At 35.5% G+C, this 14,992-nt stretch overlaps 2 protein-coding genes across 2 annotated transcripts in view; one reads left to right on the forward strand and one right to left on the reverse strand.

The window, feature by feature from the left end:
- Positions 1-9,960, forward strand: part of LOC140508266 (homeobox protein MSX-2-like) — a 30,216-nt gene extending 20,256 nt beyond the window's left edge. Inside the window, exon 5 of the mRNA XM_072616071.1 lies at positions 7,080-9,960. Within this exon, the coding sequence (XP_072472172.1) occupies positions 7,080-7,243 (164 nt within the window). The 3' untranslated portion in view covers positions 7,244-9,960. The remainder of the gene's footprint in view (positions 1-7,079) is intronic.
- A 1,197-nt stretch (positions 9,961-11,157) lies between these two features.
- LOC140508273 (uncharacterized) overlaps positions 11,158-14,992 on the reverse strand; it is an 88,600-nt gene continuing 84,765 nt past the window's right edge. The window contains 1 exon segment of the mRNA XM_072616076.1: positions 11,158-13,075. Coding sequence (XP_072472177.1) covers positions 11,737-13,075 — 1,339 coding nt within the window. The 3' untranslated portion in view covers positions 11,158-11,736.

The raw sequence follows: 14,992 nt of genomic DNA on the forward strand, positions 1-14,992 counted from the left end.
TTGGTAGTGCCTCTTACAGATATTTAGAAGATATACTTTTTAAAATGTGTGCATAGCAGAACTAAGGAAATTGTTTGTGGAAAGACAATGTATGTAGTTTTGTACAGTGGCCTCAAATGAAATGGAATAAAATTACAAAGCAGTTAATAAAATGTTTAATCCCTCACCCCCAAAATGCTATAGATATTCACAAATCCAAACTGGCAGAGTAAGGCAGGAATTTGCCTGAACTCTCCAAATTCACCTTCAAAATGAATTCCAGAGTAGCAGCACCAACAAAAGAAAGAAATGAAACAATTTCCAACTCAATACAATGTAGAAGGTTAGCAGGAAAGGTCTATTTCACTCAGGTAAAAAGAGAGTACAATCTAGTTAGTGCAGGTGGCATCTAGGTAAGCAAGCCCTGTTGCAGGTCAGTGATGAGGCCCTATGACCAGCAGTAAGGTCCACCTCCCTGGTGTAAGAAGCTTGGGACAGTGATCCCTCCACCCTAGGAGCAGAGTCCAACTTTAACATAAAATGAAACTTCATTAAATAGGCTGGGAAAATGAGCACCAGCAAAAATTACCTGACAATGAAATTTTACTGTGGTGTCAGGAAAGACCAAAAACACAAACCCAGAGGAGGACAATATTGTCAAAATACCTACATGCAAAGCCTCATAGAAAAATATGAATTTATCTCAGACCCAAAAACAACTGGAAGAGCTCAAAGGGAATTTTTAAAGCCAAATAAGAGAGGCAGAAGAAAATTAGGAAAGTAAATGAGAGTGATGCATGAAAATCATGAAAAAAGAGTTAACAGTTTGGTAAAGCAATCACAAAAAAAAGATTTAAAAAAGATGTATAAAAATTCACTGAAGAAAACAACTCCTTAAAAAAATACAAGTGGCCAAATGGAACTGGAGGTACAAAAAAAGTCATTAAAAAAAATTCCTTAAAAATTAAAATTGGCCAAATAGAAAAGGAGGTATAAAAGCTCACTGAATAAAATAATTCCTTAAAAATTAGAACTGGACAAGTGCAAGCTAATGACCCCATAAGACATCAAGAAATAATCAAAATCAAAAGAACAAAACAACTGAAGAAAATGTGAAATATCTCAGTGGAAAAACAACTGACTTGGAAAATAAACCCAGGAAATATTTGGGAATTATTGGACTACCTGAAAGCCATGATCATAAAAAGATGCTGGGTATCATCCTTAAAGAAATTATCAATTAAATTGCCTTGATTTCCTAGAGCTAAAGGGTGAAAAAAAATTGAAAGAATCCTACCACTCACCTCCTGAGAGAGATTCAAAAATGAAAACATCCAGGAATGTTGTCAAATTCCAAGGAGAAAATATTGCAAGGAGTCAGAAAGACACAATTCAAAGATTGTGGAGCCACAGTCAGGATTACACAGGAGTTAGCATTTTCTACATTGAAGGATCAGAGGGCCAGGAATATGACATGGCAGAAGGCAAAGGAGCTAGGATTACAACCAAGAGTCACCTATCCAGCAAACTTGAGTAGAATCCTTCTAGGGAAAAAAAAATGGATATTCAGTGAAATAGAGGACTTCAAATTATTCCTGATGAAAAGACCAGAGTTAAATAGAAAATATGATTTCCAAATACATATCTCAAGAGAAACACAGAAAGGTAAACAGAAAAGAGAAGATAAGAGATTCGGTATGGTTAAACTGATTACATCCCTACATCAGATAATGATTTCTGTAATTCTCAAGAGATTTCTCGTTATCAGGGCAGTTAAAAAGATTATACAGAAACAGAGGGCATAGATATGTCAACTTGGATGACTATTTGAAAAAAATTAAGGGGGGAGAAAGATGATTGCATTGAGAAAAGAGAGAAGGGAGAGGTAGAATAGGGTAAATTATCTCATATGAAGAGATATGAAAGATCTTTTACAGTGGAAGGAAAGATAGAGGTGGTGGTGGATGTTGCTTGAACTTTACTCATTGGAATGGGCTAAAAGAGGGGATAAAATAAACACTCAATTGGGTATAGAAATCTATCTTACCCTGTAGGGAAGTAGGAGGGGAAGGAGAAAGGGGAAAGAGAGGGAAGTGATAGGAGGAAGGATGTATTGATGAGGTAACAGTCAAAATGAAAAAAAATTGATAAGGGACAGAGTGAGCAGACAGAATTATAAATTGGAAAAAATAGGATGGAGGGAAATATATAATAATCATAAGTGAGTGGGTGAATGGTATGAACTCACCCATAAAACAGAAAGAGGGAGCAGAATGGATTAAAAACAAGAACCCAACAATATGTTGTTTACAAGAAAGACAGTTAAAGCACAGAGCCACACAGTAATGGTAACAGATTGGAGCTGAATTTATTATGCTTCAGTTGAAGTAAAAAAAAAAAAAAAAAAAAGCAGGGGTAGCAGTCACAGTCTCAGATAAGAGATAAGTAAAAATAGATCTAATTAAAAGAGACAAGAAAGAAAACTACGTCTTGCTAAAAAAAAAAAAAAGATACCATAGACAGTGATGTAAGATCAATACTAAACATATATAAACCCAAATGTTATAGCATAAAAATTGTTAAAGGGGAAATTAGATGAGTTACAGGAGGAAACACAATACAACTAGTGGAGGACATCAACTTTCCCCTCTCCAAACTAGATAAATCTAACCAAAAAATAAACAAGAAAAGTTAAGGGAGTGAATAGAATTTTAGAAAAGTTAGATATGATAGAAAAATAAATATGATAGACTTCTGAATCATAAATTGATAAATTTGAAAAATCAAAATAGAAAGGAATATACAGTTTTTTCAATGACACATGGTCCCTACATAAATGTTGACCATGTATTAGAGTATAAAAACCTCAAATGCATAAGAGCAAAAATATTATATGCATCCTTCTCAGATGATAATGCCAAAAAAATCAATAAAAAACTATGGAAAGATGTATTAAAAATTAATTGCAAACTAAATAATCTAATAATAAAGAATGAATGGGTCACCAATAATTTCAAGTAGTTTTTAGTTGATTCTCTAGAATTTTTTGAGAATACTATTATAACATCTCCAAAGAGTGATAGTTTTCTTTGCTCATTGTCTATTCTAACTCCTTCAATTTCTTTTTTCCCTCTTACTGCTATAGTTAATATTTCTAGTACAATATTGAATAATAGTGATGAAAATAGGCATCCTTGTTTCACCCCTTATTGTACCTGGAAGGTTTCTGGCTTATACACATTACAGAGAATGCTTGCTGATGGTTTTAGATAGAAACTGCTTATCATTTAAAGGAATGCTCCATTTATCCCTATGCTCTCTAGTGTTTTTAGTAGGAGTGGGAGATACAGTTTGTCAAAAACTTGCAGCATCTATTGACATAATCATGTGATTTTTGTTGGTCTTGTTTTGAATATGGTCAGTTTTCAGGATTTCCAATTTGGTGCTCAATTGGGAATTTTTTATTTATTCTTCTTCTAGTTTGTTTTTTTAACTTGCGTGCCTAATTCATTGATCTGCTCTTTATTTTATTGATGTAAGAACTGAGAGATGAAATTTTCTCAAAGTGCTATTTTGGCTGCATACCACAGATTTTGGTATGTTGTCTCATTATTGTTATTCTGTTTAATGAAATTATTGATTCTTTTTGTGATTTGTTCTTTGAACCACTTATTGTGTTGGTGGCATATACTGCTAAGAAAAAAAAGTATATTATTTTCTATTTCCATTCAGTTTTCTCAAAACAGCTGTTATATCTAACTTTTCTAAAATTCTATTCACCTCCTCATGTTCTTGTTTATTTTTCATTTGGATTTATCAAGTTCTGATAGAGGACAGTTGGAGTCCCCCACTACTATCGTTCTACTGTCTGTTTCCTCCTTCAACTCACTTATTTTTTAAGAATTTGGGTGCTATACCACTTAGTGTACATATGTTTAATATTGATATTACTTCATTGTCTAGAGTACCTTTTACCAACATGTGGTTTTCTTCCTTATCTCTTTTAATTAGATCTGTTTTTGCTTTTGTCTTATCTGAGAGCATGATTGCTTCCCTTATTTTGCTTTTGTTTTACTTCAGCTGAAACATAATAGATTCTGATCCAGCCCCTTTTCTTTACTCTGTGTGTGTCTCTCTGCTTCAAGTGTGCTCCTTGTAAACAACATTGTAAAATTCTGGTCTTAAATCCATTTGGCTATCCACTTCCATTTTATGAGAGAGTTCATCCCATTCATATTCAAATACTTACTGTGTATTTCCTTGCATCCTATTTTTCCTCCTGTTTGTCCTCTCTCCTTTCATTCTTTCCTTCCTCACCAGTGTTTTACTTCTTCCAACTGCCTCCCACAATTTGTTCTTCTGTCAATGCCACTCCCCCTTTATTTATTCTCTTCCCCAACTGCCTCTCTATTTTCAGGTCATAATGCAACAAAAATTATATTCCATAAGGGACTATAGAAAGATAGAAAGATTAAAGATTAATTGGAAACTAATAATCTAATAATAAAGAATGAATGGGTCAAAGAATAAATCACAAAAACAATAATTTCATTAAAGAGAATTACAATGAGACAACACACAAAAATTTATGGGATGTAGCCAAAGTAATACTTAGAGGAAAATTTATATTTCCAAATGTATATTTTAATGAAGTGGGGAAAGAGCAGATCAATAAATTGGACATGGAAGTAAAAAAAAAACCTAAAAAACAAGCATATTAAAAATTTCCACTTAAATGCCAAAGTGAAAATTCTGAAAGTCCAAGGAGAGATTAATAAAACTATAATTAAGAAAAGTATTGAAATAAACTGGTTTTATGAAAAAACCAATGAAACAGATAAACTATTCCTTTTTTTTTTTTAAATAAACCATATTAAGAGTGTCAAAAATGCACAGTGAATCCACTACCAATGCAGATGAAATCAAATCAATTATTAGGAGCCAATTTTATGCCAATAAATCTGACAATGTAAGCAAAATGGATGAATATTTACAAAACTATAAATTGCTCAGATTAACAACAGGAAGTAGAATGCTTAAATAACCTGATCTTAGAAAAAGAAATTGTACAAGACAGCAATGGTCTCTTTAAGAAAAAATCCTCAGGGCCATATTGATTCAAGAGTGAATTAATAATCAAACATTTAAGGAACAATTCATTCCAAAACTATATAAGCTATTTGGAAAACAGCAAAGAAGACTATTGATTAATTTCCATTATGAATGTTGAGGCAAAAATTTTAAATAAAACACAAGCAAGGAGATTACAGCTATGACCAGTTGGGATTCATACCAGGATTGCAAGGTTGGTTTAATATTAGGAAAACTACCATCATAATTGAATGTATCAATAACAAAACCAACAGAAATAACAGGAATATCTCAACAGATAAATGAAAAAGCTTTTGACAAAATGCAGCACCCATTCCTATCAAAACCACCAGAGAGCATAGGAATAAAGGAAGCATTCCTTAAAATGATAAGCAGTATCTATCTAAAACCATCAACAAGGATTATCTGTACTGGGGATATGCAAGAAACTTTCCCAGTACAATCAGGATTGAAGCAAGAAAGTCCATAATAACCATTATTATTCAATATTGTACTAGCTATAGCAATAAGAGGGGAGAAAAAGAAATGGAAGGAATTAGAATAGATTGAGGAAACAAAAATATCACTCTTTGTAGATGATATGATATACTCAGAGAAGCCTAGAGAATCAACTGAAAACTTACTTGAAATAATTAACAACCTTAACACTGTTGCAGAATACAACATAAACCCACATAAATCATCAGCATTTCTATTACCAACAAAATCCAGCTACAAGAGACAGAGAAATTTCATTTAAAATAACTAGACAATATAAAATACTTGGGATTCTGCCTGTCAAGACAAATCCAACAATTTTATAAACACAATTACAAAACATTTTTCACACAAATAAAATCAGATCTAAACAACCGGAAAAATGTTAATTGCTCATGGGTAAACCAAGCCAATACAATAAAAGTGGCAGTTCTACTTAAATTAATTTACTTACTCAACACCATACCCAATCAAATTACCAAAAATTATTTTATAGAACTAAAAAAATAATAAAATTAATCTGGAAGAACAAAAGGTCAGAATATCAAGGGAAGCAATGAATAAAAATGTGAAGGAAGGTGATCTAGTTCTATCAGATATTAAACAATCTAGTATTGTGTAAGAAACAAAGTAATGTATCTATTGAAGGAACAGAGGTACGTGAAACACAGCAGTTGATGACTATAGTAATCTAGTGTTTGGTAAACCCAAAGATGCACACTTTGTCCACACTTTGGGGACAATATCTCGCTATTTGACAAAAACTGGGAAAACATTTAAAGCCAAACCCAGGTATAGACCAATGTCTTATGCCATATAGCAAGATAAGGTCAAAATGGGTTCATAAAGTGAGACATCACAAACAAATTAGGATCGCAAGAGATAGTTTACCTGTCAGATCTATGGCTAAGGGAAGAATGTGAGATCAAACAAGAGACAGCAGTATGAGATTTAAAATGGATGGTTTTGATTATATTAAAAAGGTTTTGCACAAACAAAACCAGTGCATTCAAGATTAGAAGGAAAGCATGAACTCTGTGGGAGTATGTGACAATGGTCCAAGATGTTTAAGCTAAAAATTTATTCATGGTACCTTAAGCAGTAAATGCCCAATTTTGTTACATATATGTATATAGGTATGTGTACGTATTTTTCCCTTCAATACAAGCACATGAATGTGTGAAGCATTTGTGCATTGATGCCAAACCATCATGATCAGACATACAAAAATTTTGCAGTGATTACATCAAATTCTGAATACTTTTCACTAAGTGCAACTTCTTCTGTTTCTCAACATGTCATCCAATTGTTTCCAAACTGCTAGGAAGGTTTGACCTTCGAGTGCAAATCAATTCCCAATGGATGAACTTGAGCATACATCTAATTTCATTTCTTGCTGTACACTGCACCAGAGTAATTCCTTCATTCCAGGGTTATCTTGCAATTGCATCTCATCAATGCTGTAATTAGCAGATCAAAATCTTACAATTGTTTGCATTCTTTCTGGGCAGGTGGCAGGCTCTTTGAAAAAACCACCACTAGGGGGGCGGAGCCAAGATGGCGGAGTGAAAGCAACGACTCACCTAAGCTCCTGGACAAACTCCTCTGGATACCTCTGAAAGGAGAATCTGACCAAACTTTGGAGGTGCGGAATCCAGTGGGTGACAGACTTTGACAGATTTGGAGCCCAGGCTAGACTGGAAGGTCCACGGGAAGGATCTGTTCCATGGGGGTGAGCCCCCAGGGCACAGCGCAGCGTGGTCAGTGCAGCAGGGCGGAAGGGGCTTGAGAAGTCCGAGAGCGGTGGGCAGAACCAGTGGAGCAGGAGACCAGCCAAACCGAGCTGGTGAGAGCCGCTGAGCACCAGATATCAGTGCAGCAGCCCTTGAAACCTTCAGCCTGAAGACTAAACTTCGGTAAGTCACCTACTTGAACTTCTGGGAGCCAGGATGGCGGAGTGGTCAGTAAATGCTCTCTCCTCCCCCCTGATGACCATGAAAGAACCATAAAATACTTCCCCAGAAAAATCTTGGATCAGCGGGAATAGCAGAAGGGGGCAAATAGTCTCATAACACCAGAGGCTAGGAAAATAGCAAAGGGGGATTCTTCCTACTGTGGCGGAGGCGATCCGGAAGAACAGAGGGACCCCTCCCACACACTTAACAAGCTAACCCCAGAGTTGATCTGGGAAACAAAAAACAAAAACCTGCTTTTAGCTTTTTCACACATCAGCTCAACACAAAGTTCTGTACCTTCTGACTGAAAGAACCAGAAGCTACAACACTCAGCCAACATCACGAATAGGAAAAAGCAGAAGGGAGAAAAAACCATAGAATCTTTCTATGGGGATAAGGACCAAAACACAAACACCAAAGAGGTCAGAGCTGAGACTGTACTTCCATCTAAAACTTCAGAAGGGACTAAGAACCTCTCGCAAGCACAACTAGATTTCCTGGAACAGGTGAAGAAGGAAATAGAAGAAAAACTGGCCAATGATTTTAAAATTATAAAAAAAGAATTCACTGATGAGAACATCACTTTGAAAAGGAAAATTGAACAAATGGAAAAGGAAGTTCAAAAGTTAACTGGAGAAAATAATTCCCTAAAAGGAAGAGTTAATCAAACGGAAAAGGAAACCCAAAACCTAATTGGGAAAATTGATCAAATGGAAAAGGAAACACAAAACCTAACTGGGAAAATTGGTCGAATGGAAAAGGAAGTACAAAAAATTAAATGGAGAAAATAGCTCCTTAAAGGGAAAAATTGGTCAGATGGAAAAGGAGATGCAAAAGTTAACTGAAGAAAACAATACGATGAAGATTAGAATTGGGCAAGTAGAAACTAATGACTCAATGAGGCAGCAAGAATCAGTCAAACAAAATCTAAAGAATGAAAAGGTAGAAGAAAATGTAAAATATTTAATTGGAAAAACAACTGACCTGGAAAATAGATCCAGGAGAGAAAATTTAAGAATTATTGGCCTGCTAGAAACCCATGATGAAGTAAAGAGTCTGGACAATATCTTCCAGGAAATCATCAAGGAAAACTGCCCAGAAGTATGAGACTCAGAGGGCAAAATCGTCATAGAAAGAATCCAGCGTTTCCCTCCCGAAAGGGATCCCAAACTCAAAACCCCAAGAAATATCGAAAAAAACCACCACTAGACATGGCATTGTAACTCATCTTGAAAGTATCAAAGACCATCTCCACCATTCTACAAACACAGACCTTATATTGCCTCTCATTTCAGAGTTAAGGCTGCTTTTTTTATTTGAACTTAACTTCTACTTATATTTTCTTTCCTAGTGAGTTTTCAAAGGAACTGTTTGGTAACACAAATCAGTCATTCTGTAGATTTTCTGGGAAAATGTAGATGGTATGCCAGTTGTAAAAAGAAGAAAGTTACATCTGAGCAGTTATTTTTTTACAAAGATTGTTTCATATATATACATATATGTATGTAGGTACGTGTGTGTACATATGTGTATATATATTCTTTACGAAAAGAAATGTATGCAACTTAAATTCAAGTGAATTTACAATTTAATATGCTACTTGTAATTAGCCAACACAAAAATAAATCTTGTATATAGGAACTTGCAATTCATTTTGGCAGCCAGTTTCAGGGATAAAAAAGAAAAAACAAACTTTTGTCTGTCAACAAGAGAGCTTCTAAAAATTCTCCTGTTTCCTACCTTTGTGAGTGAGCATTTCCACTGTGTTCTGGTTATAAATCAAAATATAGCTGGTGGCAAAGTGCATAGAACACTGGACCTAGCAGTCAGTAAGACCTGAGTTCAAATCCCACCTTGAACACTTAGTAGCACTGTGATGCTGGGCAAGTCAGTTAACCTCTACCTGCCTCTGTTTCCTCAACTGAAAATTATGGATAATAATAGCACCTATTATATCCATTTTTGTAAACACTAAAGTGCCTAGCACATAAATGCTAATTATTATTGTCATTGATTTACTGTTATGTTATTACTATCATTATTAAATCAACTTGATACTCTGCACCAAATTGAAGGTCGAGTTTGTCAGCTTTTGAATCAAATATTGACAACTTTTGTTCAAAGAAAAAAGTGTAACTTTGAAATGGATTGCTATATTATGCCATGTTCAACATCTAAGTTGTAGCTTATTTGGTTAAAGAACTGATATATATATATATGTATGTATGTATGTATATATATGTATATATATATACATATATATATATATATACTATACAACATATATACTACACATATTATGCTGCTAAACAAAATCTATAAAATAAAGAAATTGAAATTGAAATCTTGTAGGTAATGGTTAAACATGAAGTCTTATTGGATTGATTAAAAAATTCTTACAGAAAGTCCTACAATAAAGTTTCAAATTATAAATTGCATAAAAGTTTGTAATTTATAATTATGCAGTGGAAATTGAGTTCTACTCGGTTCTCACTTCATCTTTTCAGGCAATTCTTCCTAGGTTTCTCTAAAACTTTCTTTTCATCATAACTTAGGCTCAACAATCTTCAATTATGTTCTGAGAAGATCACATGTTCAGTCATTTCCCAATATATGGACATCACCTTTGTTTCCAATTCTTTTCTCAAGTGGGTTTTTGTATTTCCTTTTCCATTTAGCCAGTTCTACTTTTTAAGCATTTTTCCAAGCTGTTGACTGTTTTTTTCATAATTCTCTTGCATCACTCTCATGTCTTTTCCCAATTTTTTCTACCTCCCTTATATTATTTTTAAGCTCCTTTTTGAGCTTTTCCATGACTTCTTTCTGGGCTTGAGAACACTTCCCATTTTGGGGTGGGAGGGGGGGATGCCCATACATGTTTTGACATTGTTGTCTTCTTCTGCGTTTGTGTCTTAGTTTTTCCTGTAACCATAATAACTCTCTATGGTCAGAATTGTTTTGTTGTGGTTGTTTTGCACATCTTTTTGTTTTCAACCTTTTTACTTTCTTTTAAATCTGATTTCTGCTCCCAGGGTGAAAGGGGCACTGTCTATGGCTTCTTGTGACAGTAGCTGCAAGCCCTGGCTGTTTACCTGGTGCTGCTCTGATGTTGCCCTGAGACCCACAGGGGACTCTCGTATATGGTGTTGTCATGAGGGAGTAGGGTGGGGAGTGGCTGGTGCTGCTGGAGGCTCCAGGGGTCTCCCAGGTTACCGAGTGCTGAGCTGGGGTCTTAATAGTGGTGTGTGAGATGTGTATGTGGTTCCCTGGGGCTACACTGAAGTATGTGGAGATCTGGTAGCTGGAAGATGCCTGCTTTTCCATGTGGTTGTTGTGTTTGTCCTTCATTCTTGAAGAGGACCATGACATCATGACTTGCAATTGACTTTGATTTGAGTGAGGGAGGGCTGTGCAAGGTCACCAACCTCACTTTCTCCTCCTGAGCCATCTGGGTCCAATGACCTGATGTTCATCAGGACAACTAGAGATGGCCCAGGAGGCAATGGAACACCATGACATTAAGTGTTACCCAAAGTAAAGGGGGGAAAGTGAGTACTATCAATTAGTAAATGGATAATGAAATTATGGTATATAAATGGTATGGAATATTATTAAAGAGTAATGACAAACAGGATTACAAAGAAAAATTTATTATATTTATAGCACTTTTTGAACAGTATGAAATTTGGGATGTCTACTGAAGTATATACTTCAGCAAAAGGCCTTCCCTCATCACTTAGATCCATAAGGTTTACCTCCAGCATGACTTCTCCAATGTAAAATAACACATGAGCTTTACATAAAGATCTTGAGACTGAGAAAAAGCATTGCATTTCTCAGTCTTCTTTCCCACATAAACATCTGAGTGTCTAGTGATCTCCATCTTCCAGAGGAATACAGGTCTTCATTGAGCAAATTCATCCTCTGATGTAAAGGAAGAGATGATCTCCACTTGAAGGCCTTCCCCTATTGAGTCTACATAATACATCTTCCCGGGATGAATTTTCTGCTGTTAAACAAGCTCTATACTTGATTTGAAAACCTTTCCTCCTTCATTACAGTAATAAAATTTCTATCTAACAGGAATTCTCTGAAGGGAAATAAAGGATAATTGCCTTCTGAAGACTTTACCACACTGATGACATTCCTAAGATTTCTCTCCAATGTAGCATCTCTGACACAAGAAGACTGGAGTTCTTTTTGGAAAACCTATTCACATTGATTGCTTCCAATAGGTTTCCCTTGAGTGTGGATTCTTTGAGGTATAGAAAGAGTGGACTTTTTTTGTGAAAGTCTTTCCACACTGATCACAACCATAAATTTTCCCTCCAGTGTGGATTCTCCAACATAGATAAAGAATGGACATCTTTCTGAAACATTGATTACATTTGTAAATTTTCTACCTAGTGTGGATTCTCAGATGGCTAGCAAGAGTGGACCTTTTAGTGAAAGTCTTTCCACATTGATTACATTCATAAGGCTTTTCTCCAGTATGAATTCTCTGATGTTCATGAAGACTGTATTTTACACTGAAGTTCTTTCCACATTGATTACATTCATAAGGTTTCTCTCCATTGTGAGTTCTCTGATGTTTAAAAAGATTGGCATTTTGTGTGAAAAACTTACCACACAGATTACATTCATAAGGTTTCTCTCCAGTGTGGATTCTCTGATGTATCAAAAGATTGGAATTCTGTGTGAAAGCCTTTCCACATTGATTGCACACATATGGTTTCTCTCCAGTGTGGATTCTCAGATGTACAGCAAGACCAGAGTTCTGTCGGAAAGCCTTTCCACAGTGATTACATTTATAAGGTTTCTCTCTAGTGTGGATTCTCAGATGGTTAACAAGATGGGCCCTATATGCTAAAGCCTTTCCACACTGATTACATTCAAAAGGCTTCTCTCCACTGTGGATTTTCTGATGTATAGCAAGAGTGGACTTTTTTGTGAAAGTTTTTCCACACTGATTACAAGCATAAGTTTTCTCTCCATTGTGAATCCTCTGATGATAATAAAGAGTGGACCTCGTTGTGAAAGTCTTTCCACATTGATTACAATCATAAGTTTTCTCTCCAGTATGAGTTCTCTGATGAAGGTAAAGAGTGGACTTCTGTCTGAAAGTCCTTCCACACTCATTACATTTATAAGGTTTCTCTCCAGTGTGGATTCTTTGGTGAATAGCAAGACTAGATTTTGTTCTCAAAGTCTTTCCACATTGATTACATTCATAAAGTTTCTCTCCAGTGTGGATTTTCTGATGTGTCAGAAGATTATTTCTCTGTGTGAAAGTCTTTCCACAATAATTACATTCATAAGGTTTCTCTCCAGTGTGGATTTTCTTATGTGTCAAAAGATTGTTATTCTGTGTGAAAGCCTTTCCACATTGATTACATTTATATGGTTTCTCTCCACTATGGATTCTTTGATGTATACCCAGACCAGACTTATTTGTGAAAGCCTGTCTACATAAATTACATTCATAAGGTTTCCCTGCAGTGTGAATTTTATGATGTTCATTGAGCTTTGAGTTCTGGATGAAGGTTTTCCTACTTTCATTTCCTATATAAAGCATTTTCCCAGTGTAACTTTCCTGATGTCTAATGATGTCTGAACTCAAGCTGAAGGCCATTTCCCATTGATTACCCTGGGATGTTTGCATTTCAGGAGGCTTCTCAGAAGAATGTACAAAACCATTCTTTTTAATAAAGCATTTCCTATCTTCACTATATTGAAAATAGTCATTTCCTGGGGTCATTTTCTTGCATTGAATTAGGACTGGATGTTGGTGGAAACCTTTTCTATCTTTATCAACTTCACTTTGATTATTTAGGTTTTTCTCTATTTTGATATCCCAGGCACAGATTTCTCTCAAATTCAAGTCACAGTGATCATCACTCACAAATCTTTGCTGTTGAGAATTTTTCACAAAAATACTCATCTTTAAAGGAGACTTGTTCACTTCAAACCTGGTCTCTACATCTGAAAGAAACAAAGAAACACATATACAGATACTCACAAATATAAAAAAAAAATTCTCTTCCTTCCTTTGGAAGAAAGTAAGCTGGCTTATATTCTATCCCCCCAGTCAAAAGAAGGGGTTTTCAAACAAAAAGCAGAATTAATCAATTGAAAATGACATGAACTCACATCTGCAAAATGATTTAATTTATTAACAACTTCAACAAACCTGTGACACACATGGGATTCTCATTACCCTTTTCAACTGAAATCATGAGCTCAGAATAGCCAAGCTACATGACCAACATCTCTACAAGACACACCAGGATTCAAATCCCAGGACTGATGGCGCTCCGTCCCAGCCTTACATGACCTTTCTCCATTTAACTTTCAATGGTCCACTCAAATGGCTTTTGTTCATTATTCTTTTTAATGTGATGTGCTCAGGAAAGCCTTCTGCTTATCTGTATTGACCAGTTTTCAAGTACTATCACTTGGTCATGCTTTGTAAATTTCATATGCTAAACAGAGAAATAGGTTTAGAACTTTCACTTGTCATGGATTAGTTTTTAATGTTATATTCAACTTTTTTTACATTCCATTCAAACAAACAGGTTTCTTTCAAGGATGTTTCTTATACACACCACGTAGTAGTGTTCTGCTAACTAATTATTCTGCTACCCTCCTCCATTGTTATGGCTATATTTATCCCATACACATTTAGTAATAACAATTATGTTTGCTCTATCATATCCTCTTTGTCCCTCCCTCAGTCTTTAGAAACAAAAAAGATAGATGGGGAAAGGGGGTGGGATCAACACTAGTCATTTACAACAGAAATGGCATGATCCTCACTCATTGTCCCACCATGTCATCCATCCATTCTAGTCCTACATGACTGATTGTAACACTATTCTAAAAATCTCCTGTCTTTTAAATCTCCCCTACTTGAAACATCCTTTATGGTGGAAACATTTTCCACCTTGAGGCAGCTAGGTGGCACAGTGGATAAGGCACTGGACCTGGAGGCAAGAAGACTTTTTAAATATTGAAATATTTACTTACTTGCTTACTTAGATTAGATACAGACAAGGAACTAAGCAACCAGAGTTAAGTGACTTTCCCAGGGTCACACAGTTAATAAGTGTCTGAGGCTGCCAGACTTGAACTAAGAAAGATGAGTCTTCTTGCCCCTGGGCCCAGAACTCTATCCACTCTTCCTTCATAACAAGTGCTTAATAAATGCATGTTGACTTGAAGAAGGTCTAGGAAGGACCTCATGTAGGAAAGTTTCAACCCTTCTTGGGTGTTTTCAGAAGGTTTCCATGCTCCAAAGTTCTAAACAATGACTTCTTATAAGATCATAGGTTTATCATTAGAGGGGAAGTGAAACACCATAGGGTCTGAGGGCCTTCTAATTTCACAGATGGGAAAACTGAGGCTCAGAGTTTCGGTGACTTTCCCTGGTGGATCCTATTGCTAAAAAGCATTTAAAAAAGAATTCCAAA

The sequence above is a fragment of the Notamacropus eugenii genome, chromosome 5 (genome assembly GCF_028372415.1).
Source record: "Notamacropus eugenii isolate mMacEug1 chromosome 5, mMacEug1.pri_v2, whole genome shotgun sequence".
NCBI classification, from domain to species: domain Eukaryota; kingdom Metazoa; phylum Chordata; class Mammalia; order Diprotodontia; family Macropodidae; genus Notamacropus; species Notamacropus eugenii.